The sequence below is a fragment of the Sinohyriopsis cumingii genome, chromosome 12 (genome assembly GCF_028554795.1).
Source record: "Sinohyriopsis cumingii isolate HCF-2022 chromosome 12, ASM2855479v2, whole genome shotgun sequence".
Classification (NCBI taxonomy): domain Eukaryota; kingdom Metazoa; phylum Mollusca; class Bivalvia; order Unionida; family Unionidae; genus Sinohyriopsis; species Sinohyriopsis cumingii.
This window is the reverse complement of record NC_142972.1, coordinates 57683297-57709885: the sequence shown is the minus strand read 5'-3', so window position 1 is coordinate 57709885 and position 26589 is coordinate 57683297. Positions and strand designations below refer to the sequence as shown.

Below are 26589 nucleotides of genomic sequence, written 5' to 3'. Positions count from 1 at the left end.
GTACTGCGTGACTCAGAGATCATGCTGAAGCGCATGGCACACAGGGGAGCCTGTGGATGTGACAATGACTCTGGAGATGGAGCAGGGGTGATGACGGGCATCCCACACAAGCTCTATGCCAAGATCATGAGGTAAAATTGATTTCTGATGTTTAGATTTATCACTTTTAATTCACTTTTGTGGGTACTAATTATCATGGATTTGGTGGCTTGCCTTAAAAAAATGTAACAACACAATGAATTGCGAACATTTTGTTGAAACATTTTGAGTCTTTCCCCAAATCTATTTATAAAATCATGAAAATAAATGATTTTGCAGTGTTTTTTGTATCTGCTGGCAGTCAACTTTTTAAACCTTCTGTGTGTTGTGACTTTTTATAACTCTAAATTTTAACAACATTGTAATAGTTCTAGTTATGTTGCTGTGTTGACCAGGTCTTGTACTTTTAAATTTGAGCCTCATGTTTTATAAAGAATAATTAGAAGGTAGTCTCTGTCTGCTCAGAATGTATTGGCAGGTATCTCTGGGGATAATACATTAAAAATGGCTTAACTTTGTAAATGTCAAGTGGACACATCTAGATTTTATCCCATGAGCTGGTATTGGCATCATTGAGACTGTAGGATCATAGTATATATGATGTCAGACGACACTAAGAAAACAAAACAGCTAAATTGATTGTACAGCATTCATCACGAGTAGCATCCACTTTAGTTTTGTTGACCTTAATTAAATATGTGATTTTACACGCTTGTTTTCATTATTAAATTTCTCCTTTGTTAACACTTACAAAGCTGTGTGCTTATTTTTGTTTCATTTTCTCTTTTGCTTTGCGTACCTTAGCGATAAAAGTCCAAGCAGGGCAGGTGACCCATGCCATTACGAAGGCTGTATTGGTGTTGGTGAATTTGAATGGATAACAAACTCCATAGACTTATAGCGCTTGCATAGTTCCCTTAAGTATTGCAGTTTTAATGTAATATGACCTTCGTGATGGTATCGTTGTGATAATATCACGATGTTTATAATTATTTAGTGCGGTTGCCAAGTGCCACAGCTAAGATTTCAACTCATTTATAGTTATTATTTAGTACAGTTGCCAAGTGCCACAGCTAAGATTTCAACTCATTTATAGATATTATTTAGTACAGTTGCCAAGTGCCACAGCTAAGATTTCAACTCATTTTTTTATATTATTTAGTGCAGTTGCCAAGTGCCACAGCTAAGATTTCAACTCATTTTTCTATATTATTTGGCAGTTGCCAAGTGCCACAGCTAAGATTTCAACTCATTTTTATATATTATTTAGACAAGTTGCCAAGTGCCACAGCTAAAATTTCAATTCATTTTTATATACTATATAGTGCAGTCACCAAGTGCCACAGCTAAAATTTCAACTCATATTGTTGTTTTTTCCTTCAAGAACTGTTGCATGTAGACTGTGCTATTTATATCTTAACAAACATTTATTGATTTAGTGTTTTGCAGCAAATTGGAAATGGTTGCACATGAGCCAGGGTGGGTGGTTGTTATATCATTTGCATATAATACCTTGAATTTTTAAGTTTTGCTGATATCACTGTGTTGAATCTGACAGTGACACATCATGATGGCATAAATTGATAAGGTCATTAATGTCTTGGTATCCAAAGAACTGTATTTGAAAGGATATTTGTTTTCTAATTTTTTTTGAAGTAATTGGGTAATTTAGATTAATCATCTATGCATAAAAAAGAGAGTGGAAATAAAAAAACTTTTTCCCCATTAAAAAACCTCGTTGCATTGTTACAGTGTCTAAATTAGATGTGACAGGGAGTGAGAAAATTGCTGAAAGAAATATGTACTGAAAAAAAGTTATTTACATTTTAGTGAAATGAGCAAAATCACTCATCATTAATGGGTGTATTATCTGACTTTGAAAATCCTTTCTACTTCATATTGGGATGAGTACCTGGTTTCCATTGTACTATGCAAAAGATTCTGTTTGACTTATACCACATGGCATGGACAGTATCATTATTGGCATGTTCTGTGCATTCAGAATCATTTGTGGTTTCTACCCGAATGGTACAAGTGCTCATGTGATCAGGAAAGCTAGAAAAATGTGGACAGGTTTACAAATATTGCCTGATAAACTTGTCTGAATGTGAAGATTTGTTTGTAGACAAGTAGATAGGTACAACTTAGCTCTGTTAGATTAACACTTCATCGTAGGTCTTCAGAATTTAAATGTTTGACTTAATCATGAGCTGAATGATTGGATGAGTGAAAAGTCGATGGCTGGATGGTGAATTGATGAATTATGAGTGGGTGAACAGATGGATGGATGGATGGTGAGTGGATGAATTTTAGAGTAAGTGAACAGAGGTTGGTAGGATGGTGAATAGATGCATTAAGGACAAGTTAACAGATGAATGGATGAATATTATTATTTCATTTCAGAAGAGATTTTTCAAAAAATCAACTGTGGATTAATGAACAAAAGTATAGTTAGATTTTGGCAACGGACTTTAAACAAATGACTAAGACCTGCATTGAGTTATCACCTTCATTATGCTTTATAAGCTATTATTTTAGAAAAATAAATTCTTAAAATGATACAAAATGCATCTGGTCTCTCATGTCCAACAAAATGACACATTTGATGATGGAATATCGGTGACTTGCCAAAACATGTTTTAACAGATACATGGGTCTGGCAGTTGTTGAGTACAGCGCTCGGGAGTAACCAAATTGCATGGTCTGGGCTATCTTAATTGAGATCAGTAGGCTACAGCAAAATGACATGAATGAAAATATAAACCCTTCTGAAATTCACTCTAAGCCATACCCATACTAATTTATATAAGAAATTCTTTGTACTAGCTAACTAAAGTTTGGAATTTTTAACTTGAGCAAAATGAAAGCATTAGTTTCAAGTTAAAGGTACTTTATCTTTCTTTTGTTCTGATCCTGTTTATTAGAATAAATGCCCAAATGTTCAGTTTTATGTAATTGATCACATTATCTTTAAACTAGTAGCTCTTCCATTGTCCTGAACTAGTAGTCCTTCCATATTCCTGGCAAGTATTTCTCCCATGGTTATGAACTAGTGATCCTCCCACTGTCCTGAAGTAGTACTCCTCCCACTGTACTGAACTAGTACTCCTCCCAGTGTAATGAATTAGTAGTCCTCCCATAATCCTGAACTAGTAGTCCTCCCATTCTTCATAACTAGTAGCCCTCCCATTGTCCATAACTAGTAGCTCTCCCATTGTCCGTAACTAGTAGTGTTAACATTGTCCTGAACTAGTAGCCCTTCCATTGTCCATAACTAGTTTTCCTCCCATTGTCTGTAACTAGTAGTCCTCCCATTGTCCTGAACTAGTAGCTCTCCCATTGTCCATAACTAGTAGTCCTAATATTGTCCTGAATTGTAGCTCTCCCATTGTGATTGTCCATAACTAGTAGTCCTCCCATTGTCCATAACTAGTAGTCCTCCCATTGTCCATGTCTAGTAGTCCTCCCATTGTCCTGAACTAGTATCCCTACCATTGTCCATAACTAGTAGAACTCCCAGTGTCCGTAATTAGTATTCCTCCCATTGGCCTGAACTAGTAGCCCTCCCATTGTCCTGAAGTAGTAGCCCTCCTATTGTCCGTAACTAGTATTCCTCCCATTGTTCATAACTAGTATTCCTCCCATTGTCCTGAAATAGTAGCCCTCCCATTGTCCATAACTAGTATTCCTCCCATTGCCCTGAAGTAGTAGCCCTTCCATTGTTCTGAACTAGAGCCATCCCATTGTCCTAAACTAGTATAATTTATTTCCATAGAATACAAAGTAAAAGATGTAGAAAGAACTTACGGTATTGTGAATTAAATCCAAAAATATCCTAGAATTTCTAATGATCAGGGCCCTGAATAAAATTTAGTGGTATTCCAAAATAAGTCCAGCACTATAAGTGTTGATGTGCCTGTGATGACCTGTGTCACAGTGACATGCCCAGTCTTTTGTTGAATCACATTATTACTATCCATGAATATATCCTGATTTGAAGTTCACTATAAATCCAAATCTCTATTTCCAAAAATGTTATTTTTGAGCACTATGTATTTCTAGAGATGACAGACTTAAAGGAAACAATTTGAATAAATAAATTCCAGCCCAAATGAAACACTGGACACAACAGTAATCCAACTGATTCTGCTCTGATCATACAGCATGAAAAAAATCAATTCTTGATAAACAAGATATAGCCCTGTACTTGACCACAGGTTACAGCATTTTCTAAAGAAAATTATTGCTAATCGAAAATCTGATTCTGGAAGATTCTAAATTTTTACAGGATAAAATCTTATTTATGATTAGAAGGTCTGTTACTAAAATGTGGTAAACAAGAAGTAGACCTGAGATTTCATGGGGAATTTTCAATGTTCTGGACTCAGAGTGAGATAAATATGTTGTTTACAAAAAACCAACAAGATCAATTATTCAGATCAGGTTAAAAAATGAACTTGATATTGGAAAATGTCCAAAATACAATTATCTCTATAATATAATTAATCAAAAACCTAACAAACAATAAAAATTAAATATGCATAGCAGTCCTGAACTAGTGACTCACCCATTGGCTTTAGGTAATGAGACAAGGAGGTGCTAAATAAGGCTAATTCTCATGTTAGAAAGGTCTGTTGATTAATGACTTGCATTTGTGTCAAGGAAGAAAGGAAGTCTTAAAGCTGACAGTTTTATTAGAAATACTTCTTTTGAATTTAAAGCAGAAAAGTGTAGGTTCTGTGCATAAGATCTGCTGGGCTTCCATCTGATTTCATAACTTGTTGAACCAGTATTAGAAAGATTACAGATAAACATTTGTCTTATTACGGCCCACAGAAGGGTGCACTATGTGCTCAAGTTACAGAAATGCATGGGAAGCTCAGCATAAATTTTGTACAAGTCACATTTTAATAAATAAATTGCAACTCCCAGCATATAGGAATTGCTCAAGATTATTTGAATATTTTGTTGGAGCAGAAAAAATAAGCATGATTTCAAACTTTTCATTCATTATGTTTGATTGACTGTACGAAAATTTTTAAATTGGCATGGATTGGTTGTTGTTGTAGGGTTTAATGCCATTTTTCAGCATACGATACGCTACACATGGCGGCCAGTATAATGGTGGAGGAAGAACCCAGGAAAACCCTGGAAAGAACCACCGACCCACGAGAAGCTACTTTCTCACATACCCACATTAGCTGAATTTGAGACTCAAACCTATGCAGACGGAGGTGAGATGGTAGTGATTTGTAACAGAGAGCACTTTAGACTACTTGGCCACTCAGGGCATGGATTGGTAAATTGTTCAGTAAAGTCTGTCTACACAAAGGACATTTGTTGAATATTTAGATGCTCTAATATGCATTATATTCAACTTGAAATTGTGTATGTTTGGATGGAGTGAGTTGTACATTGGCTGGAAGATGGTGTATGAATAAATATACACATTTATTAGTCATCATCAGAGTGTATGTTTGGGTGGAGTGACATCAGAGTGTATGTTTGGGTGGAGTGACATCAGAGTGTATGTTTGGGTGGAGTGAGTTGTACATTGGCTGGAAGATGGTATATGAATAAATATAAACTTTTATTAGAGGCATCATCAGAATGCCATTTAACTTAAGATTCATAAATCAGTAATGCATAGAAAGTTTATAACATTCTGTGGCGTGTGCTAGAATACAAGTAAGCTGTCACAGCTTACCTTGTATACTAACTTATAAGCCAATTCCAACTGCAAGCTGCATAGACCCATATCTGGCATCACATAATGCACTGGCAGATCTGGGTTGGTGTAATTTTGTTAGGAGTAATCAGTAGAACAAACAACAAAGACCCTGATCTGCAGGTGCATTATGCTATGGCAGAGCAGGACCTTTCTTGTTTGCAGTTAACTGAGCTTATAAGCAAGTACATACAGTTGCTTACATTTTATGTATCTTTAATGCTTCTAGTCTTTCCACTTTACTGAGGATTTTGTAAAGTCTGACTTTTCATTTTCTGCTCATCCTCATATATTCACATTAGTATTTTCAAGTTCATATCATAAAGTTTTGTATGGTCTTTGGTTTTTATTCTGAGTTGAAAAGCTATGCTGACAATGGACAGGTGACATGGAATGTATCACACATCATTTAAGGTATATGTGCCTTTATTGGTCCTTTTGCCATGTATGCTGGATACATGGTTACAGTTGAAACTATATGTTAATTATTTCTAACTAACTGGAGTTCTTAGATGACATTATTTAATTATGAATAATTATATAATGATAATCAACTGCCAGTAGAATAAATAGTTGAATGCTTTTAGTGCCTAAAATGTCACCAGAAAATGCTGATGTTTCAAAACATTTCCAAACAGCAGCAGGGGGGGCGAATCCGACATTTTGTCCAATCGTTATTTTGCTTAATTAATACTTTCTGCACTCAGCGGATCCGGTGTCGTCAGCGCCCGGTAAAAAAACACCGACGACGATCCATCCTACACGACGGTGACGTCATCTGGTTTAATACACTTTCTGCGCGCCGATCCCAGCGTCGTCAGCGTCCGGTAAACACAGCGACGACCGTGTCGATGTCATTTCCCCCCCTGCTGCTAAGAAGTTATTTACAATGAAAATTATTTACAACTAACCGAATATTTGGTCAAGTCCGATACGATATCGTGTCCGAGGATCATGTAAATTTATCGTTACAAATCCATGTGGGGTCGACTGAGCATGACTAAAAAAGTTTCGAAAACCATTAAAGTCCATGTCACCGCCACACCAAGTTTGCCAAATATTTCGTAGCGTGTGTGTATCAACGCCGTTGAATACAGCAAGAATATTACAGTTGTCTCTGATTACTTTTGGAATCTGAGTGTATCGTTGAGTGACATATCACGTCGGTGTTTTTATGCCTGCCTCTGGAAAATATCCTAGCTGGGTTTTTTTGATTGTCTAACATAACATCATCGTACACGACTAGATTGTTAACGTCGCCATCAATATCATCAATACCTGGTGCATCATTGATATCTGTAATAAACTCAATAACATTTTTTTCAGCGATCGCTGATGCATTCTCGTTAAAATCTTTCAACACCTCGTAGCATCGTTGATCATCTACGCTAGGGGCGATTAAATACAACTTATCCCACTTCATCCATCTCATTATTAAATTGAGTAACAATTGCGTCTTGCCGGATCCAGATGGTCCGATGATAATCATCCGGATCGAGTTTGGTAACGCTGCAACATGCTTAACTGGTTCTCTCGTTTTAGTCGCCGAAAAATCAATTATATTCATATCTCTATACATAAATTATGGATCTATATTGTGTGAAGTGTAGAGTGCGTACTGGCACAAATGATATGACAACCGTTACAACAAGAAATAACAGATCGGCACTTACTGGTAAGTGTGTACAATGCGGTACAAAGAAATTTAGATTTATTTCTATTAGACCCGGGGATGCTTTAAAAAAAAGCGAGGAGGTGATATTGCAGCCAAGTTATCAAAACTCCCCGGAACACCGTGGGCAAAGTATCCAGGAGAAAAGCACCTCCCAGGATATAGCTACTGTGGCCCCGGAACACGATTAGATATCAGACTCAATGATCAAAATCAGCCCAAACCCGGTGAGTATCCAATAAACGCTATCGATAAGGCGTGTCATGCTCATGATGTTGCTTACTACAAAAGTAGCGATCTGCAACAGCGTCATATCGCGGATGTAAAATTAATTCACGCGTTAAATACCATTCCTGATAAATCCCTCAAAGAAAAGTTGGCTTCATGGTTGGTAAAATCGGCTATGAAAGGTAAATTAATGATTGGAAGCGGAGCTTCTCGCGCTGGTAATTGAAAACGCTAGCGTTTATAATAACAACATGGAATCCATCTATTATTCTCCAAGAGGATACTGGAAGGGGAAGGCCGCAATTGGTAAACTCGCAAGCGCTGCAAAGGTAACAAAGGCCACTGCGGCTAATTGGTTATCCAAACAGGCTATATGGCAAATCTATTTACAACTGCCTAAACAAATCAACTTTTCGCGCTTTGATGTCAGCGTACCTAATGAAGTTCATCAGGCTGATATACTATTTCTGCCGCATGACAACGGTTACAAATACGCGCTAACCGTAGTTGATGTTGCGAGTCGATACAAACAAGCGGAGCCGTTAAAAACAAAGTCAGCAACTGAAGTAGCCGATGCGTTTGAGCGGATTTATCGAAGAGGTCCTCTGCGCTGGCCAAATCTATTACAAGTTGATCCTGGCAATGAATTTCGCGGCGCTGTTTTATCAACGCTGAAACATAATAGCGTCGCGATACGACGAGGTCATACTGCGCTACATCGTGATCAGGCAATTGTTGAACGGTTCAATCGGACTCTTGCTGAACGGTTATTTGGATATCAATACGCGAAGGAATTCATCCAGGAAAAACGATCTCGTGAATGGGTTAAAAGATTACCAGGCGTAATTGCAGCGTTAAATAACGAGATTACCCGAGCAATCAACATGAAGCCCAGCGACGCGATTAAAAAAAAGTATTTACCCGGAAGATCAAAAATAGATAGTGTTTCCAAGCCGATTCTCGGCGATGTCACTGTTAGATATCTGTATGAACCAGGAGAGCTTGAAGGCGGTAAAAAAAGAGCTACTGATCCTATTTGGAGTGTTACCACGCATAACATATCAACGATAACATGATCAACTGATAGACCACCGATCTATAGACTGGATTCAACTGCTCCTCAGCGCGGATTTACTCGCGAGCAACTACAAGTGATACCTGACGATACTCAATTGCCCCCACGTGGCCTTAACTAGCGCCGTTGCGTCTATTGCACTCAAGACAGGTCAACCTCACATTGTTTTTGACATGACCGAGACTGTTATCGATCCTGTCCACGGTAAATTGGCGAGCGTCTTTATCCGAATAACGCCAGCGCATTACACAATTGCAACTCGCGCAGTGATTATTCTGTTGTTGTCGTAACGCAATTATTAATTCGGCATCAATATCAAAACGCCGTTTTTTTTTTATCCTGTTGGCGGTAACCCGAGAGTTTTCTATCAATGACGCTAGCATCAATAATGTCATCATTGTCGGTGACTTTGTCACTGGCTTCGTCAATAACAATTCTTCGAAGCTGATTCATTCTCCGTACTCTGGACACTGCAAGATAGACTAGATTTGACCATTCGATGCGATTATCAACCATCCAAACAGTTGTATCCGTGATAGTTAATCCCTGCGAGGAATGTATTGTCGTTGCGTATCCTAGCGTCCACGGGGATTTATCAGCACGTAGCGCGTCCTCGACGACGCTGATATCAACGAGCACAATATCATTCAGCACAAGAATTTGTTTTTTTGTTCCTGACGCTGTCGGGCCCGGGATTTCAACTTCAATGTTTTGCCGCCGTGTGTCCGCGGGTTTATAACACAACGGCACTGGACGCGTTGGAAACTTTTCCTTATGCAACGTAAACAACTTCTGCTGAAGTGTGTCTCTGACTATCTTTCTACTCGCTACAATCAAATCGTTTGGTTTCCATGTTTCCCAGAATTCATTTAACGGCGTTTCCGGAATCACCTCGCGGATTATTTCACATTGAACTCTATCCGGCTGTAATCTGATTCATTTTTTAACCTCGCGCAGTTGTTCATCAAGTGCTCGGTAATCAGTATCGGTTTCTTCATAATAGTCCACAAAATTCTTTAACCAATCATGTGGACCCTCGCCGACAAATGGTGGTGGTTGGCCATGGTCGCCACACATGATTACCGCTGTATTCGCGCGCAGCAACCACTCAAGAAACATTTGTAAAGTATCTAACGAAACAGTACATATCTCATCCCAGATGATAACCTCAGGAATAAATTTTTCCCCCATTCGATCAGGAGTCCACTCACCGCCGCTGTATCGAAAAAAGCTGTGATAAGTAACGGCGTCAACATTTCGTTGTTTTATCTCTCACGCTAGTCTATGGGTCGGTGTAAGCACGATTATACTTGCCCGCGTTCGAAATAATTCAATTGCCCGAGTCGTTTTTCCCGACCCGCCACAACCGCTTAAATAAACTGTTTTATATCTACAAATTGGATCAGAACACGGTGGTGCATTAGATCATTCTGATAATTTATCACCGCGTAAGTAATTATTTTCAACGGTGACATCTGCTGACGGGGAATAATCGCGTCGTATTTCATTTTTAATTCTCCATATACCCCAACTCTCGTCCGGACTAGTAAACTCGGCTATGTTTCCCTTGTACTTTACGTCTATATAAAATGAATCAACGGCTACTCTAACCGCGGTGTCGGGAAATCTATTTATCATCGAGAATAAATTGATAGCGGCGTAACCCAACATAGACGCCCTCAAATGCGGATACGCGGGGCTGTCTCCATCGCTGTAGGTAACAACTGTACCCAACTTTGTTCCATTGGACAAGAAAGCTGTTTTGCAGTTCACGTATCTATTTTTTGCCACTGCGTCCTTGATTACGAAATCATATTCTGCGTCATCTATAATCAGCCGTGAGCAATATCGTTTGTAGTCGCAGTTTTTTCCACCTTGTATGAACTTACCAATTATTCTTCTACCGAGATCGTTTGCCTCGCAGTTTCGTTGGTTGAATATCTTTTTGGACCATTCGATGATATATTCCTCGTCGGCATCAATGTGTGCTCTGGACTCGTCAATTATGCTATCTAGACGCTCTGGTTCTGGTAACCAGACTTCAGTCTGCGCCCGGTATGATATAATCGCGTCACTGACAATCAACGATACAAGCATGCTACAATCAATCATAAACCGTAGCAGCGCTATTGGAAGCCATCTCTTTTCAGCCATGTGTCTAACGATCCAAATATAACAACAGCGATGAAGTCCTGCCGCGAATTCAAATGATACTATGCGAGCGAATCCGGTTAAATCAAAATCAGGCAGTGGTCCATTAATAGCAACACGAGTCATTTCATGTCTGGGGTGTCCAAATCGTTTGAAGTACACAGCGGCGGATCCATACCCAAGAAAACTCGCTGGATAACAGGCAACCATATCAACCGAGATCATAGCGTCGCGGTTGTATTCAGTGTTCCATAGTCCACCGTGATAATATTCCAAACAACTGGATTGTACATCCGGTAGAAATTCCTTGCGCGTTGGTCTCCACGCATTTTTCCTTGCTGCAACATGAGCCGCAACCGATGGAATCGTAAAACAATTTGTTAGCAGTTGTTCATCATGCTCTTCAAATTCCATGGCGGTTTTTTTCATCTTGTTGTGAAATGCTTCAGTGCGATATAATTCACCGTTTGGTCTTACAAACTGATCAAAGGTATCCACATCGTTTTCAGCGCTGCGAAGTAACCACACTGACACAGGGTCGTTTTTACACAAACAAGCAATAGCATCAAATAGTTTCCTCTCCGCGAGAAAACCATCCTCTCCCAGGAATTCCCCGGGGATATACTTTACTGTTCTATCCCGTGGAAATATTGTGACCGCGGGCGTCCACGCGTGTTCGTTATGATCAATAATTTTGATTGGGGCTCCATTTGATTTATACTTTGATTCATATAATACTTCACCGGTTATCGTTGTAACGGTTACTGGAAATCTCAGCGACGTTTCTAATCTCGCTATGTCGCTGATGGTTGCTCCTCGCTCGCGCACTGTCTCCTCCCATTGGTTTATTTTACTACGTCGTAAATCGGTCAGTTTATTTCCTCGACACGCATTTGTAAAATGCTCTATTACTCGTTCTGCTACACAATTTATCCCCGTTGACTGTTTCATCGGCGCTAGTTTTCCGATATCAGGTTTCTTATTTAACGGGTATATTCCATAGACAACTGCTGTTTCAGGATACGCTCGTTCATAGTATGGTCTGTCAACTCCGGTTAACAGCCCTGGCTTGGAGTCGCGGCTAACAATGACTGATTTCTTGTCGCTGAGAACCGGTTCAAATTTATCACGTATGATCCAATTACCTGATTCCACCCGGACAATGAATTTTACTCTGAAGAAATACTTTTTACCGTCAAGTTGTGATATTATCGTTGCTGCGCGGTTGTCGTTCATGGTAGCATCAACAACACCATCAATTCGAAATGTTGACCAACTATGAGATGCACCATCACGCTTGAATTCATTGATACAGTCGCGTATTTTATTCAACAGGGTTCTATCGTTTATTAACGCTTTTGGTGCGTCCTTGAGGACTCTATCGAGATTAAACCTAATATTTTTCCAGGGCTTAATTGCTGCTAATCTCTCAAACTCTTCCATATAATTAAAACAAGTATTTAAATGAAAGAATGTAGTATAATGAATCACTGCAAATGGTTGATGATTGGATCGATAACCCCGTGCAATAAATCATGTAGAGGTGAATTCTGCGGGTATCATTTACAAAGCGTTCGTAATGGTTCTCTTGGCCCCCTCCCGTGCTTGGTTTGCCGCGTTGGTGTAAGAGGAAAATGACAATTATGTATCAGTTGTGGCGGAAAGCGATACAGGGAACTAAAACGTTATTATGATAAACGAATAAAAAATGCCGTCATTGACCCCACCGTCGACTTCGTCATCAAAACTCCTCAGGACTACATTGAAAGGTTTATAATTAAACCAAATAATGAATTAGACAAGTAGTATTATTATACAAATGGACCAAGAATTTCAGCCGCATCCTGTGCTCGTTAATTACGAGGCATCTCGCGACGGCGTTGTTAGAAATTGTAGACTGAAGAAGCCGGTTGGTACCGTAAATAATCGGGGGTATTTGATGTTTAGTGCCGGAAAGAAAATTTATCTTGTTCACAGGGTGGTATATGAAACGTTTAAGGGGCCAATCGAGGACGGTCTCGTTATTGATCATATTGATGGATGTCCTCAAAATAATTCTCTTATAAACTTGCAAGCTATCTCTCAGAGTGAAAATAGTAAAAAAGGCGGAACTGGTAAACACGCAAAAAAAGCAAGGGGTGTCAAATCGTTTGATACAATAACGCACGAAGAAAAAATATTTCACTCTATGAATGCGGCTGGTAGATACTTCGATATTTGTAGTAAATCAGTTCGATTTGTTGCAGAGAATATAACTAAAACAGCGATCTCAAAAAAGACGGGTCACAGAATTCGATTTTCGTATATAAATAAATCCTTGTCACCGTGACGAAGTCGCCATGACGAAATACTTCATACTAGATAACACACCTCGGGATTGATACGCAGGGTTCATTTTTTTTTTATTAGAAATAAAGATATTTATAAGAATATGAATATCGAAGACATCAATAATATATTAACCGAGATTTTAAAATTAAAAAATCAAGGAATTGTATTATCTGATAAGCTTGATAACCAAAAAATATTGTCCGATTATGAAATTATTAACGAGCAATCAAAGAAAGGTCGATATACCTTGCCACGCGAGTATTCTTTTATAAAGCGATTACAATATACGATCAATGAAAACCTGTATGGCAATGACGTAAATGCATTTATTGGACTATTTACTGCCGTTGAGACAGTACGAAAAAAACTCGGACAGGCTTTTGAACGACGCCGGGAGATTTCTAGTAAGATCAAAAACATTAGAAGGATTATAGACGAAAACTCCCTGGAGCCCCCGATGGGACATATCCCCCCCGCCACACTCGGCGGAAAATTAGAAACTACGGAGCAATTGCAATAATGGTAGGCGAATCACTTACTACTCGGCTGGCCAGAGAGCGGCTAGCGGCGCTTAAAAAGTTCATACCGTTACGAGACAGGGTCCGAAAACAACTTCAAACGCGGCAACAACTACAAACTGATTTTGCTGTTGGAAGTGAACAGCTCTTTGCTCCGATAAAGAGTGCAACTGTGCCCGTTATCGGTGCGCTTGAAAAGATAGCGGCTCAGATCGAGCAAACAAAAGAGTCTCTGGAAACACTTCCTGCGAAAATAGCGGTTGCTACAACACACCAACGGAGGGAGAGGCCGCCACCACTCGCTATAACGGACCCACAAGAACCTTATGTTACAATGGCCGACGAAGAAGAACTAGGCGCCACCGCAAGAGAACCAGAAGAAGAAATACCGGAAGAAATACCGGAAGAAATAGAGAAAGAGGGGAATATACCCCGTAATGTACTTACAAAGTCCGCAATAGATAAAATTAGAAATCTCGGCTACGAAGAATTAGTTAATTTTACTGTTACAAATTTTGCTAAGGGCGCACGAGATGAGCATATCAATAGCGGCTACGAGAAAAATATAAGGTCGTTAAAGGACTGGACAAGAATAGTGTATTTGGCAAGTAAACATAAAAATGTATTACCACCGCGTGATAATAATTATATAATATTCCACAATAAAGTAAAAAATGAAGGACCAAAGCACGGAAAAGGATACTCTGTTGGTAAAGACGTTACTTGTCCTGGTAGTGTTCTCAGTGATATATCACGGCTGGAAGTACTAATCGGAGGAAAACGAGCCGGAAATAACTCTCCGGAAATAGTCAATGAGGCCGCTGATATTTGCAGGCGGTTATTTGCCGGTGGTATCATGGACATTAATGTATATCGAACGCTCATAGACGAACTCGTGGACCACGGTCATTACAGCGATTGACCAATCACTGGTGACCAATCACTGGTGACCAATCACTAATTGGAAAACACTGGTGTTTTTTATAATAAAGATGATTATACACTACAACCATGATAAACCAGTCAGCGTCTACGTGGTAAACTCACGATTGCCTGTATACCGCGCGTGGTACGGAGACGGTCTCGGTAGCACCATTGCGGGGTTATTTACAAGAATGGCTCCAAAAGTGGCGCCGTTAGCCAAACAATTAGGAATGAAGGCTATTGATGTTATTCGTGATAAGGGAATCAGCGCTATTGGAGATGTTGCCGGAAAGGCATTTTCTGCCGCACGAGATAAACTAATGTCGTTGGTGAGAAAAAGAAAACAGAAACCACCGGTGATGCCATCAACGACAGTGATGCCTGCAAATGTCAGTAAAGTAATAAATAACGCCGTGGAAGAAAAACTAGAGTCGTTGGCGGCTCTGGCAAAGCCATCCACCGATGCAACAACCAACGCGCTCATGAACGCGATAGCGGGAAGTGGCTTAAAGAACTTACGACAAAAACGACGTTGATGAATTAAACATCAACATGATAAATAATAAAATGTTTGCGCAAACCGCTGATCCCGCGTTTGATATGGACGCCCCAGTGCGCAGGGATGATTCTGTCCGTGATTATCAATTTTATTCCTATCAACCACCACAAGCCAACCTACGATCGCGAATTGAACTTCAAGTCCAAGATACCAGTAAATACTTTTTGCCGTGTGAAGCGTTTATCGAAATTGAGGGAGAACTTGTAACAAATGCTGCCGATAATGCACCATACGCAAATGACGGTCATGTTCAAGTTGGCTTCGTCAACAACGGTATCATGGCGTTATTTGAGAGTGCCAGATATCTTATTGACGGGCGAGAAATTCAATCAATAGAAAACGATGTTGATGTTGCAACAACGATAATCGGGCTAGCGAGATACTCAGATGATTATACAAGATCGGCGGGCCCATCTATGATGTTCGCAAAGGACACCACTAATAACGCTGATCATATTCAGTACATTAACGTGCTGATGAAAAAAGATACCGCAGTTGATAATCAAGCTGAAGCGGCTAATCCAGACCGCAGAGTAAAACCAGACGCTGAATTTACTATTATAAAAAGTACTAACGATAATTTTAATCTAGGGTTTGCAACACGATTAGGGATGTTGCAAGGACAACGCCGACAGTTTTCATGCGCGATTCCACTCCATCACATATTCGGATTTTGCAGAAATGTCAGAAAAGTTATCTATGGGGCTAAGCATACAATTGCGCTATCGCGAAGGGGCGATGATAACAATGCAATATGGCATGCTGCTGGTGTCGCTGCCGGTAAAGTCATTTTAACTAAAATAGCATTGTGGATGCCGGTGTTAACTCCATCAGTTACCACGGAAGCACGATTGTTATCATTTATGGAACGGGGGGAAAATCGTTGTTGAGTTGGCTAGCGGTAACAACTGATGCTAAAGAGGATAATGTCGCCGATACATTTACATGGCACCTAGCATCAAAACAAGGCGTTTCAGCCCCGCGTCATATATTTGTTGCGTTACAGGATAGGGATCGATTGAATAATCAAGAACGCAGCCATATGATATTTGATCGATTAGGAGTCAGGGAGGTTTCGCTGAGAATAAACGGACAACAGGAACCATCAGAGGATATACAGCTTAATTACGGCGACAACCATGTCGCACGTGTGTACCATCGATTGCTGTCATATATGGGTCGTGATCAAAACGTCGACACCGGTTTGCAAATATCACAACTTGATTTTAAAAACCTGTATCCGATTTATTACTTTTCGCTGGAACATCTTGATTTAACGAGACAGTCCGTCGTTGATATACACTTCCGAGCTCGTATATCCCCGGGTGGTGTTAATTATAGAGCGGTTGCTGTCATTCTCAGCGATAAATCAATGCTGTTGGAAGGTGTTGGTGGACGAATGAGAATCGTTGATGCACCAGTGGAAAACATGTTGTCGGTGTAGAGTTGACCGATGGTCAAGTCAAGAAATTACGATCAAAGTCGGCTAAACAATGTGGAACCACAATAACGCTGAAGCCGTCACAGATGGCAGGTGGTAATCATAAGATATCGTTGACGGCGCGTCAAATAAAATATTTCAATGATGCGATGAAGAATAAAAAGGGTGTTCAAATAGATTTTTCGGCCGCAGCGATTAAAAACATGGAAAAGACCGGTGGGATATTTCCGCTGTTAGCTGCGATTCCAGCGTTGATTGCCGCGGCAGCCCCAGCAGTGGCGAAGGCGGCGGCGTTAGGAGCCGTTGGTACCGCGGCGGGAATGGCATTGAAGAAGGCAACCGGGAAAGGCTATAAAAAAAAACGACCCGTAGCCGGAAAGGGTCTAAGACTACCGGGAACCCCGTATTCATGGTACTCGGGGAAGGGTCTAAGACTACCGGGAACCGTTTAATGACTCCTATGTCTAATTTTGATTTAATAGATGCCGCAAACGCGTTAGCGATAAAAAACTTCAGAGGTGTTTTTATGAGGGATCAATTACCGACAAAACCAAGGAATATTGAAACCGGTATAATTAACCTCGATAAATCCTCCGGAGCGGGGACTCATTGGGTTGCATACGCAATTGATCCGCGTGCGATCGTCTATTTTGATTCATACGGGCTAGCCCCGCCAAACGAGTTCATGCGGTATATCCGGGCGTGTTCAGGCCCGGTTTTTTATTCCACGCTGCCAACACAACAATTAAGTGACCCACCGATATGCGGCCGTGAGGTATTGAACGTACTCGCGGAGATTTCATCATCGCGGAAACCACCTCATGTGGTTGTAAACGAATACACTAGTGGGGTCGTAGAGGCCCGGCGGGTTAATTAAAAACTGTTTTTTTTTTACAATAATAATGATTGATATCTGGGGACGACCGGTTTCGGCGCTGAAAGCATCCACGGAAACGCTCGCCACCGATGACATAAAAAAACTAATCGAGGATGAAATCGCTGATACGTTAAATTTAACCAGTGTTGACCCGGGCGAAATAGTTGTATTTCAAGACCGCCAGGGTAAACTGAAATCCAGTAATGTGTCGCTGAATGACGTTTTAATACGACAGCGTGATGCCGCCGAGAACAATATCGCGTTGTATACCGATGACGGACGACTTAAATCAGGTGAATCCATCTTGACGATAAATGGAAAAATAAGTACACTTGGCGACAATTATATAACCATGTCGAATTCGTTAAAAAATTTCTATGATAAATTTAATGCGCAAGCAAATCAGTTCGAGGGGATACAAAAGTCTGTCACCGATATACAATTCACTACTGCTAGTTTTTTTGGAACCCCGACGTTGACCGAACCGAATCTTGTGGGGATAAAAAGTACTATTTCGGAGTTTACAACGCTGTCGGGCCAATTTTACACGTTACGAAAAAATTTTAACAGGGCTGATAACACCATTGATAAATTCTTTGGTAAAAAAAATACCAAACCGGATGAAATTACAATAACTATAAATGATATCACTGCCTATGGACAGGAAATAGAAACAATCAAAACTGATGTTGAAACGATCAAAGCGGGGTTATACGTGCATATACAGGAAATAGGAACAATCAAAACTAATGTTGCAGCGAACAAAAAGAGTGTAGACGCGCATACACAGGAAATAGGAACAATCAAAACTGATGTTGCAGCGAACAAAAAGAGTGTAGACGCGCATACACAGGAAATAGGAACAATCAAAACTAATGTTGCAGCGAACAAAAAGAGTGTAGACGCGCATACACAGGAAATAGGAACAATCAAAACTGATATTGAAGCGAACAAAAAAAATATAGACGCGCATACACAGGAAATAGGAACAATCAAAACTTATATTGAAGCGAACAAAAAAAATGTATACACATATGGACAGGAAATAGGAATAATCAAACTTGATGTTACAGCGAACAAAAGGGGTATAGACGCGCATGCATATGAAATAGGAACAATCAAAACTGATGTTGCAGCGATTAAAGACAGACTACCGAAGGTGACAAAAATAAAAACCCCTCATGAAAACACCATCAACTCGGTATACACAATTCGGCATGGAACATTTATCTGGACTCCTACACAGAATATAATAAATATCACCGCAACCGTCAAGGGTATTTATCGATTGACACTGGTTTCAATGATGCAGTTTAATATATTATCGTCGAGTTCATCCGGGTTTAACAATACAATATCAACAATTATAAACAAGAACGCAACTGAACCGTTTACAATTAAAGCCGTTGATAGAAATTTAACCTTGTCAAACATTACATGGTATGTGGAATTTGTAGCGGATCTAAGTAATTAAAAACACTAGCTCTTTTAAAATAAAAATGACCACCAAGGTAATTGAATCAGAGGTATCACCGACGTTACATCAGTATCGATTCAATACCGTAAAAGAATTCTCCGCGAATTTGAAAACGCTTTCCGAACAATACCGTGTAAAAATAAAAAAATACCGTCGAAAAATAACCACCATCGACGCGGTCGTGTACTCGGTGTCGGGTATAATAGCCGGTACCGGTGTTATTTTATCCACGGTGACCATGATGGCCCCGATCGCTGTTCCAATCGCTATCTCCGCGGCGACAACAATTGCTGGAGTCGCCAACGCAATCACTAGAAAGATATCATCGTGTTCTCAGAAAAAACTCAACGAGTATACAGTAAAACATCAAATAGTATCCGACGCGTACTCGAAATTATCCGGGTTGATCTCGTTGGCGATAGATAATTCGTTTATATCCGATGTTGAATTCTCCACGATGGTCCAGTTGTATGACTCCGCGATGTCAAAAATCGAGGATTTTCAACTGGAAGCTGGAAACCACGTGGCTGAAACCACTTCAATGGGCTTAAAACATTCTCCTGAAAACAAGCAGGTTGTTAATATTCGGTGTTGAAATTAAACACTAGAAACGACGAATAATAATAATGTCGCTGAACCCCGAAGGGTTTCAATTACTTCAACGGATCGCGGAGAACACCACTCCGGTACAAACAAGTATGATATCGATAACATCAACGAAGCCAGAATTCAGTGTAAACTTCCCTTCTCCGATTCCAGTGAAGGAAATAGCGCTGGCAAAATTGCGAATATATCACAGTTGGCCTAATATCCGAGCGGAAGCATTTAACGGACAACAACTTAATAACTCGCTGGTTTTTGCATGGACAAATAAACCCGATGGGACCCCAGACTGGAAGGAGGTTACAATACCAACTGGGTCATACCAAGTAGAACAAATCAATAAAGAATTTCAACGCAGGATAAAATCGATCACAGGAAAAGAATCAAAAATCGCTATTACGGTTCATGAACCGACGTTATCGTCGACGATTGAAATAAGCACACCGGGGTATATGGTTGATATTTATAACAGTTCAATAAGAACCATACTAGGTTGGCCCATGAATCCACCTAATGAAATCTCCGCGGACTTGCACACGAATGCGCAATCGTATCATGAAATTAATCCCAGTTATCGAGATGATTTGTCTATTATAAAAAACTCGTTATTACCCAGCGAGTTTATGTTTCAAGACAGGAATACCATTGAATGGTATTTTCAGTATAAGGAAACTCCTGAATCGCTCGTCATACTCACAGTTAATTTAAATGATATCGATAATGCTTTTACCGAAATTAATCGTAATTACCGATTGCAACTAGAACAACTACGGAAAACAAAAGCACAAAAACACGTTGAGGTGTTAAATCAACTTATATCAGACATGGAATATATCAATGAACGAATCGTTAAAATAATATCCGATAGCAGCGATGATAATAAACAAAAATTCCTAACCGAGTATAATATCACAGAAGCCGATTTACCCGATTTCAAGTTTCCAGGATACAACGCGCCAGAACTAAGAAAGTCTCTTAATGATTTTTTCGGTCCATCAACTATCCTCAGACACGATAACGGAGATGGCGGTAGGCATATTGCCCCATACAACGTAAATATCGCATCGGTGATAGCAATCAATCTAGTGTGTGATGTTATCGAAGGGAGTTACCAGGTAGATATCAAGCAATCAAATCAAGCTCAACAGGGATATATCCTTTATTCATTTTCACCAACAGCCCCTCCCGGATTCTTAATCGTTAAGAGCCCGATTAATCCGGTCTATATGCGATGCCATAATCGGTTTTTAACGAGAATTAATTTTAGACTTACCGATCAGTCAAATAACCTAATTGATCTACAAGAGGAGGAGTTAGTAATCACTCTGTTTGTAAGATCACTGTAAATAACTTCTTAGCAGCAGGGGGGGAAATGACATCGACGCGGTCGTCGCTGTGTTTACCGGACGCTGACGACGCTGGGATCGGCGCGCAGAAAGTGTATTAAACCAGATGACGTCACCGTCGTGTAGGATGGACCGTCGTCGTTTTTTTTTTACCGGGCGCTGACGACACCGGATCCGCTGAGTGCAGAAAGTATTAATTAAGCAAAATAACGATTGGACAAAATGTCGGATTCGCCCCCCCTGCTGCTCAAACAAACCTGAAACAGGCCCTGTACCTGTATATAAAAGCACATGCACAGGTCTCTACACTGGTGTGTTATCTATTCAAAGCACAGTAGTTAATGTTACAGTTCAGTAACCTCAGCTTACAACTTCACGCAAGGAGGTTAATTAATACTAAATGTGAATGGTTTTGGACTGAACAAATTTAGTAATGTTTTGAAAATTTAACAAATTTAATTGACTTTTTTCCACTGGCAGTTAATTATTTATACCTATTTTTAATTACTATACTCTAATCTTGGAACACAACTGTGTATATATGTTAAAGGTGGCAAAGTTCTAATGCAAGTTAGAAACCAGATAGCAATGAACTACTTAATATGACTTAATATTTTATGACATCACCAGGAATCTGGATTATTACATTGTATGTCATCTTGTATTGTGTGTTTGACCTTGTCTTAATTGAGTGTTAGAATTTGGGCCTACCTGATTACTTTAATTTTTTAAAATTCTGTTTATTTTTTATTTGAGTTCAGGACCTTGGTTCTTTCCTTGGAAATTCTATTGTCTGCCTGATTTTTGTCATGAAGTTTACTTGAATGAAGTTCAAGGTGTGACCTTGTTTAACATGTTGGTATTTTATGGAAGAGAACTTGTTTTTTGAATTTGATTGGAAATAGGCCCACATCCTTAGTATTTTGTTGTGTCGTAGGTCAGGTGACAGTCTGTGACTAAGGGACTGGGTGGGCAATTATTTTTCCTATGTTAATAGCATTCATGGAATTACTTTTAGTTGTGTTCAGATATTATTTTGAGAGGAATTAATTTATTTAAATTATTCATTGGAATTACAAAGTTCTCATTGACAGTTTTCAGATTAAAATTCTACTTTGGGATTATTGTGAATTTATTTAAAGACATTCTGGATTATATCATTGTGATACATAAAGACTATTGGTACATCAGCAAATTCAAGAATCTTGGAACATCATATACTTTTTAAATTGTGATTGAACATTTAGTATTATTTGTGATTTAATTCACAATATTGTACATTCCTTTTACATTTTCACTTTGTATTCGATATAAATAAATTGTTTGTTGAATTCTGCAAAACTTGTTGGGTTCACTTTTTCTGTAACACTTGCTTCTGATACGACTTTTGTGATCATTCATGAAGTTTGTCCTAACCATTATACTTGGAAACCAGTTTAAAACACCAGTATACACTGGCTAAAATTGTATCGCTAAGTTCCACTAACTTTATCTTGACTTTATATGCTGTTGTTTTAACCCAACCTGTTTAGGAAATACAGTCTTAATAAATTTACTTTGACTTTTTTGTGCAAAACTCTTGTCTGTATGTAATTTAATTTCACTGTTATTGCAAATGGAAGTACATTGCACATATATTTTTCACTCAAAGTGAATTTGAAGTAATTGGACTTAATATTGTGCTAGAGTCCATAAAGTGCAAAAATCAAATAAATTACTTGGTGATTTACTTTGATTTTTGTAAGAGACAAGTTTCTCTATATTTCTGTCTCGTAATGTCTTGTTCGAGAAATACCCCTGTAGCATGTTCTCATTTTAAAAGTCCATTAAAAATATAAGGCATTTACCTTTACTTGACAATGAAATACTAATCAGTGTTTTGGGAGATGATAAGTAAGTACTTGAAATTATAATACATTTAGGATTCATGACATGAGCTTACCATCTACACTTGCTTCAGACTGCAAACAACAGAGATCTTTATCTGCCATAGCATAATGCACTTACAGATCAGGGTCTGTATTATTTGTTCTACTTATTATTCATAGCAAACTGCACAGACCCAGATATGCCATTGCATTACACAATGGCAGATCTGGGTCTGTGCAATTAGCAGTTATATGGTATTTTCTCATTTCTCTTGTACATTCACTCATTCCCTGAAGGACATTGTTGGATGTGATGAATAATGACTTGATACAAGCAGTGACACAATAAATTTGGCAGTTGTACCTTTTCCTGAGAAACCAGACTCCTGAGCAATAAAATGAACAGTTCAAGAAATAAAAACAAGAACTGCCTTGAGTACCATTTTGATATATGAACGGCTGGCTGGCTGAGTACATTGTTGCACCTTTTTGCTTCTAGTACAGTGAGTTTCTGGTTATCAGTTTTCCATTTTATAGTTGCTGCTAACTTGTGAAGAAACCTTGTCCCCATTGTTTATCTGTTCTTCAAAATCTCCAAAAATGTATGATTGAGAAAAAAAGCGCAAATTTTTTTTCTCCAGTTTTTACAAGTCCGGTGCATTCTATACTAAATTTCACCTGCAATTAAGAATTTATCTGAATTTTCTTTTAATTAAATTTTGTGTTGTCTGTTGCAGTGAGCTGGGAGTGACTCTCCCTAAACCTGAAACTTATGCTACTGGGCTTATGTTCATAGATCACAGAGAGACTGAGGAAGTAAAACAAGTATTCACCAAGATGGCAACAGACTTTGGAATAAAGGTAACTTCCTTTGTCTTTATCACTGACAGTAATCTTTATGATCACTGGAAAAAAGACTTAGAAAAGCCAGGCTGAGTATCATGACAATAGGCCTATTTTGTTTTGTTCAGCAGATATGGCACACCCATAGTCAGCAAATCATTCCAGTTCTGTATTCAAAGCCATGTCCTGTTTTAGAACAGACTCATTTATAGCACATGAAACAAGCAAAGGACATATTTCTTGCACCAGAATGGTTATTGCTAGTAAATGAAATACTGTCCCCAATCATTAAGACCCTGATTACAGACCTGATGCCAGATCAGAAGCGGAGGCTTGAATGCCTTTTGAGCACCACATATGGGGTGATTAAAGCTGGAAAACCTTTCTCCTCTTTAGCTTAGCTTGTAACACTCTGCAAAAGAATGGTCTAGATTTGGGACAGATTTCATTTACTGTCATGGTTATACATCTTTCTCAACTCGATAGTCATGATGGTTTATCATACCTCACCTCCATAGTCATGGCTTTACATCTTTTCTCAATTCCATAGTCATGGCTGTACATCTCAACTCCATAGTCATGGGGGGACCTCAAGTGTCCGAGTGGTCTAAAGTACTCACTGTTATGGATCACTGCTGTCTCACCTGTGTCTGTGTGGGTTTGAGTCTTGGGCTTGGCCGATGTGGGTATGTGAGAAAGCTTGCCAGTAGCTTTTTGTGGGTCTGTGGTTCTTTCCTTGGTTTTCCAGGGTTCTTCCTCCACCATTGATACTGGCGCCATGTATAGTCTATCTTGTGCTGAAAAATGGCGTTAAACCCTATAACAACAACAACAGCCATAGTCATGGCTGTACATCTTTACGCAACTCTATAGTCATGGCTGTGCATCTGTTCTAAACTCCATATCATGACTGTACTTTTTTCCTCAACTCCATAGTCATGACTGCACATCTTTCCTCAACTCCGTAGTTTGTTCCTTCAAGGCATCAATGCAGCATAAGTTTTTTGAATTTTCAGTTTTGCATAACTGTGACGTTCTGTCGTATTGGGGTGGGGTTCTCCCAATATAATTTAATTAAATTAAATTGAAAGTTCCACCCTGGCTCGTTAGGTTAGAAAGTTAAATTAGTGATGATGTAGATTTACAGCTCTGAGCCCCCAGTCAGCAATGCCGACAGTTAAATTATAGAGAACACGAAGATGAAATTCAATCAATAACAATTTACTAAATGTGATAATTTAAAAACGATAACTTCCAATCACTCGTCTTTCCCTCGACCAAGTGACAGCCTAATTCATCCCGTGATTTACAGTGTGAGTTCGATTTTCCCCCTGTCCTTGCATCTACTCATCTATTTCTTCCCGCTGATTCTTCCTTCTTTCCGTTCCTCTAACTCCTTCTTTGTCTCTGTTTCCTCTCTACTATCTCCTCCAGCTTCGCTCCAGACTTCAACTTCTCCTTTCTTCTCCTTTCCCTCTCTATTATCTCCTCCTCCAATTCTGCTCCCAGACTTCACTCCACCTTTCTTCTCTCCTTTCTTCTCCTTTCCTCCGTCTCTCTCTCCGAGACTACGGGACCAAACTTTAACTGGTCTGTCCCTCAAAGCTTCCTGTGAAAAACCACAAGGCGTTAACAAATGTTTTATCGAACCTCACCTCACACTATAACGACAATTAACCATCAGATAGCTGTCACTGTTTCGGCCACGCATGCATACACATCGAAATTCCCACACACTTCTTGCAGGGTAAACAATGGCGTAATAACACAGTATCAGCGAATTGTTATACAGACATCAATACATTGCGTCACGTCAGTATATACACACATATATTTAATCTCATCGTACTACAATCTGACAAAATCAGACGCATGTCTGTACATTACAAATATTCAACAATGGCAAAATCTATAATCATATGAACATATGTGTTAGTCTACTATAAAATACCCACATAGTAAATTACAATATTAACTCTTACGACGGCTGGCAAGCTATATAATTCTTTACAAATATCAACTCATTTCTTCAAAATATGCAAACATATTAACAAAACAAAGTAATTCTTCGTACTACGATTCTAGTAATAATAAAGTATACATACGACCTACAATTAAAATGCAGTCGCATTCCACAAAGACCGAACAAATATCTACTGACCTTTTGAAGCTTTCTGTACTTAGAATTTCCCGCTCTAAGATTTTCCCGCCAATAACGAGTTACGCTAACCTCTTCTCTGGGTAATTTCTCTCAGTGAACTAACTTTTGCCGGAAAACTCAGGGATATCATTCTACCCAAATCAAGGTCTCCCCCCATCTCGATTCTGATTGGGTGGCGCTGTGCCCCTGTCCAATCGTCTTAGCGGCCAGTTCAACCTGTCTGTCTGTTTGCAGGGGAAAGAAGTTAGGACACTCCCACTTCTTCAGGCAATTTCTTTTGATCTTGGAAACATTTCGACACCTAGGTGATAACTGGCTATCGGGCGCCTCGCAACTCCGATGTCCGGTCCTTCGATTCTAGCCACAACAATCTTACGTAACGGATTAGTGCTAGCCTTCGGCAGTGTTCGACATCAAACAATGACCTGTCAGAATTACCTTGATTATACATGTTTCGAACTGGGCTACTCTGGGCCGGGGTAAACATGACAATAACCTTGGTTATTTTGTTTCTGTTTAATGTAAATGTACTGTGGTGAATATTTACATGTCAGACTTAACTGTTGGACTGGTCCTTAGATAATATGGACCTGGGCAGTGTAGGGTCTATCTGGTTCTGTACCATTGAGTCAAAAGCAAAATGTTCAGTTCTTGAATAGTTTTCATAAATATCTTGCCACGACAGTAATTTAAAAAATGTCTGAAGAAAGTCATCAGATTTTAGGATCCCTCATACCTACCTACTCTC

General features: G+C 39.4%; 1 protein-coding gene across 3 annotated transcripts in view; it reads left to right on the top strand.

The window, feature by feature from the left end:
- LOC149786526 (uncharacterized) overlaps window positions 1–26589 on the top strand; it is a 222868-nt gene that overhangs the window by 15192 nt on the left and 181087 nt on the right. For all 3 annotated transcript variants that reach the window (XM_089977028.1, XM_089977029.1, XM_089977030.1), the window contains exons 3-4: window positions 1–131; window positions 23575–23698. In XM_089977028.1, the coding sequence (XP_089833154.1) occupies window positions 1–131; window positions 23575–23698 (255 nt within the window). The remainder of the gene's footprint in view (window positions 132–23574; window positions 23699–26589) is intronic.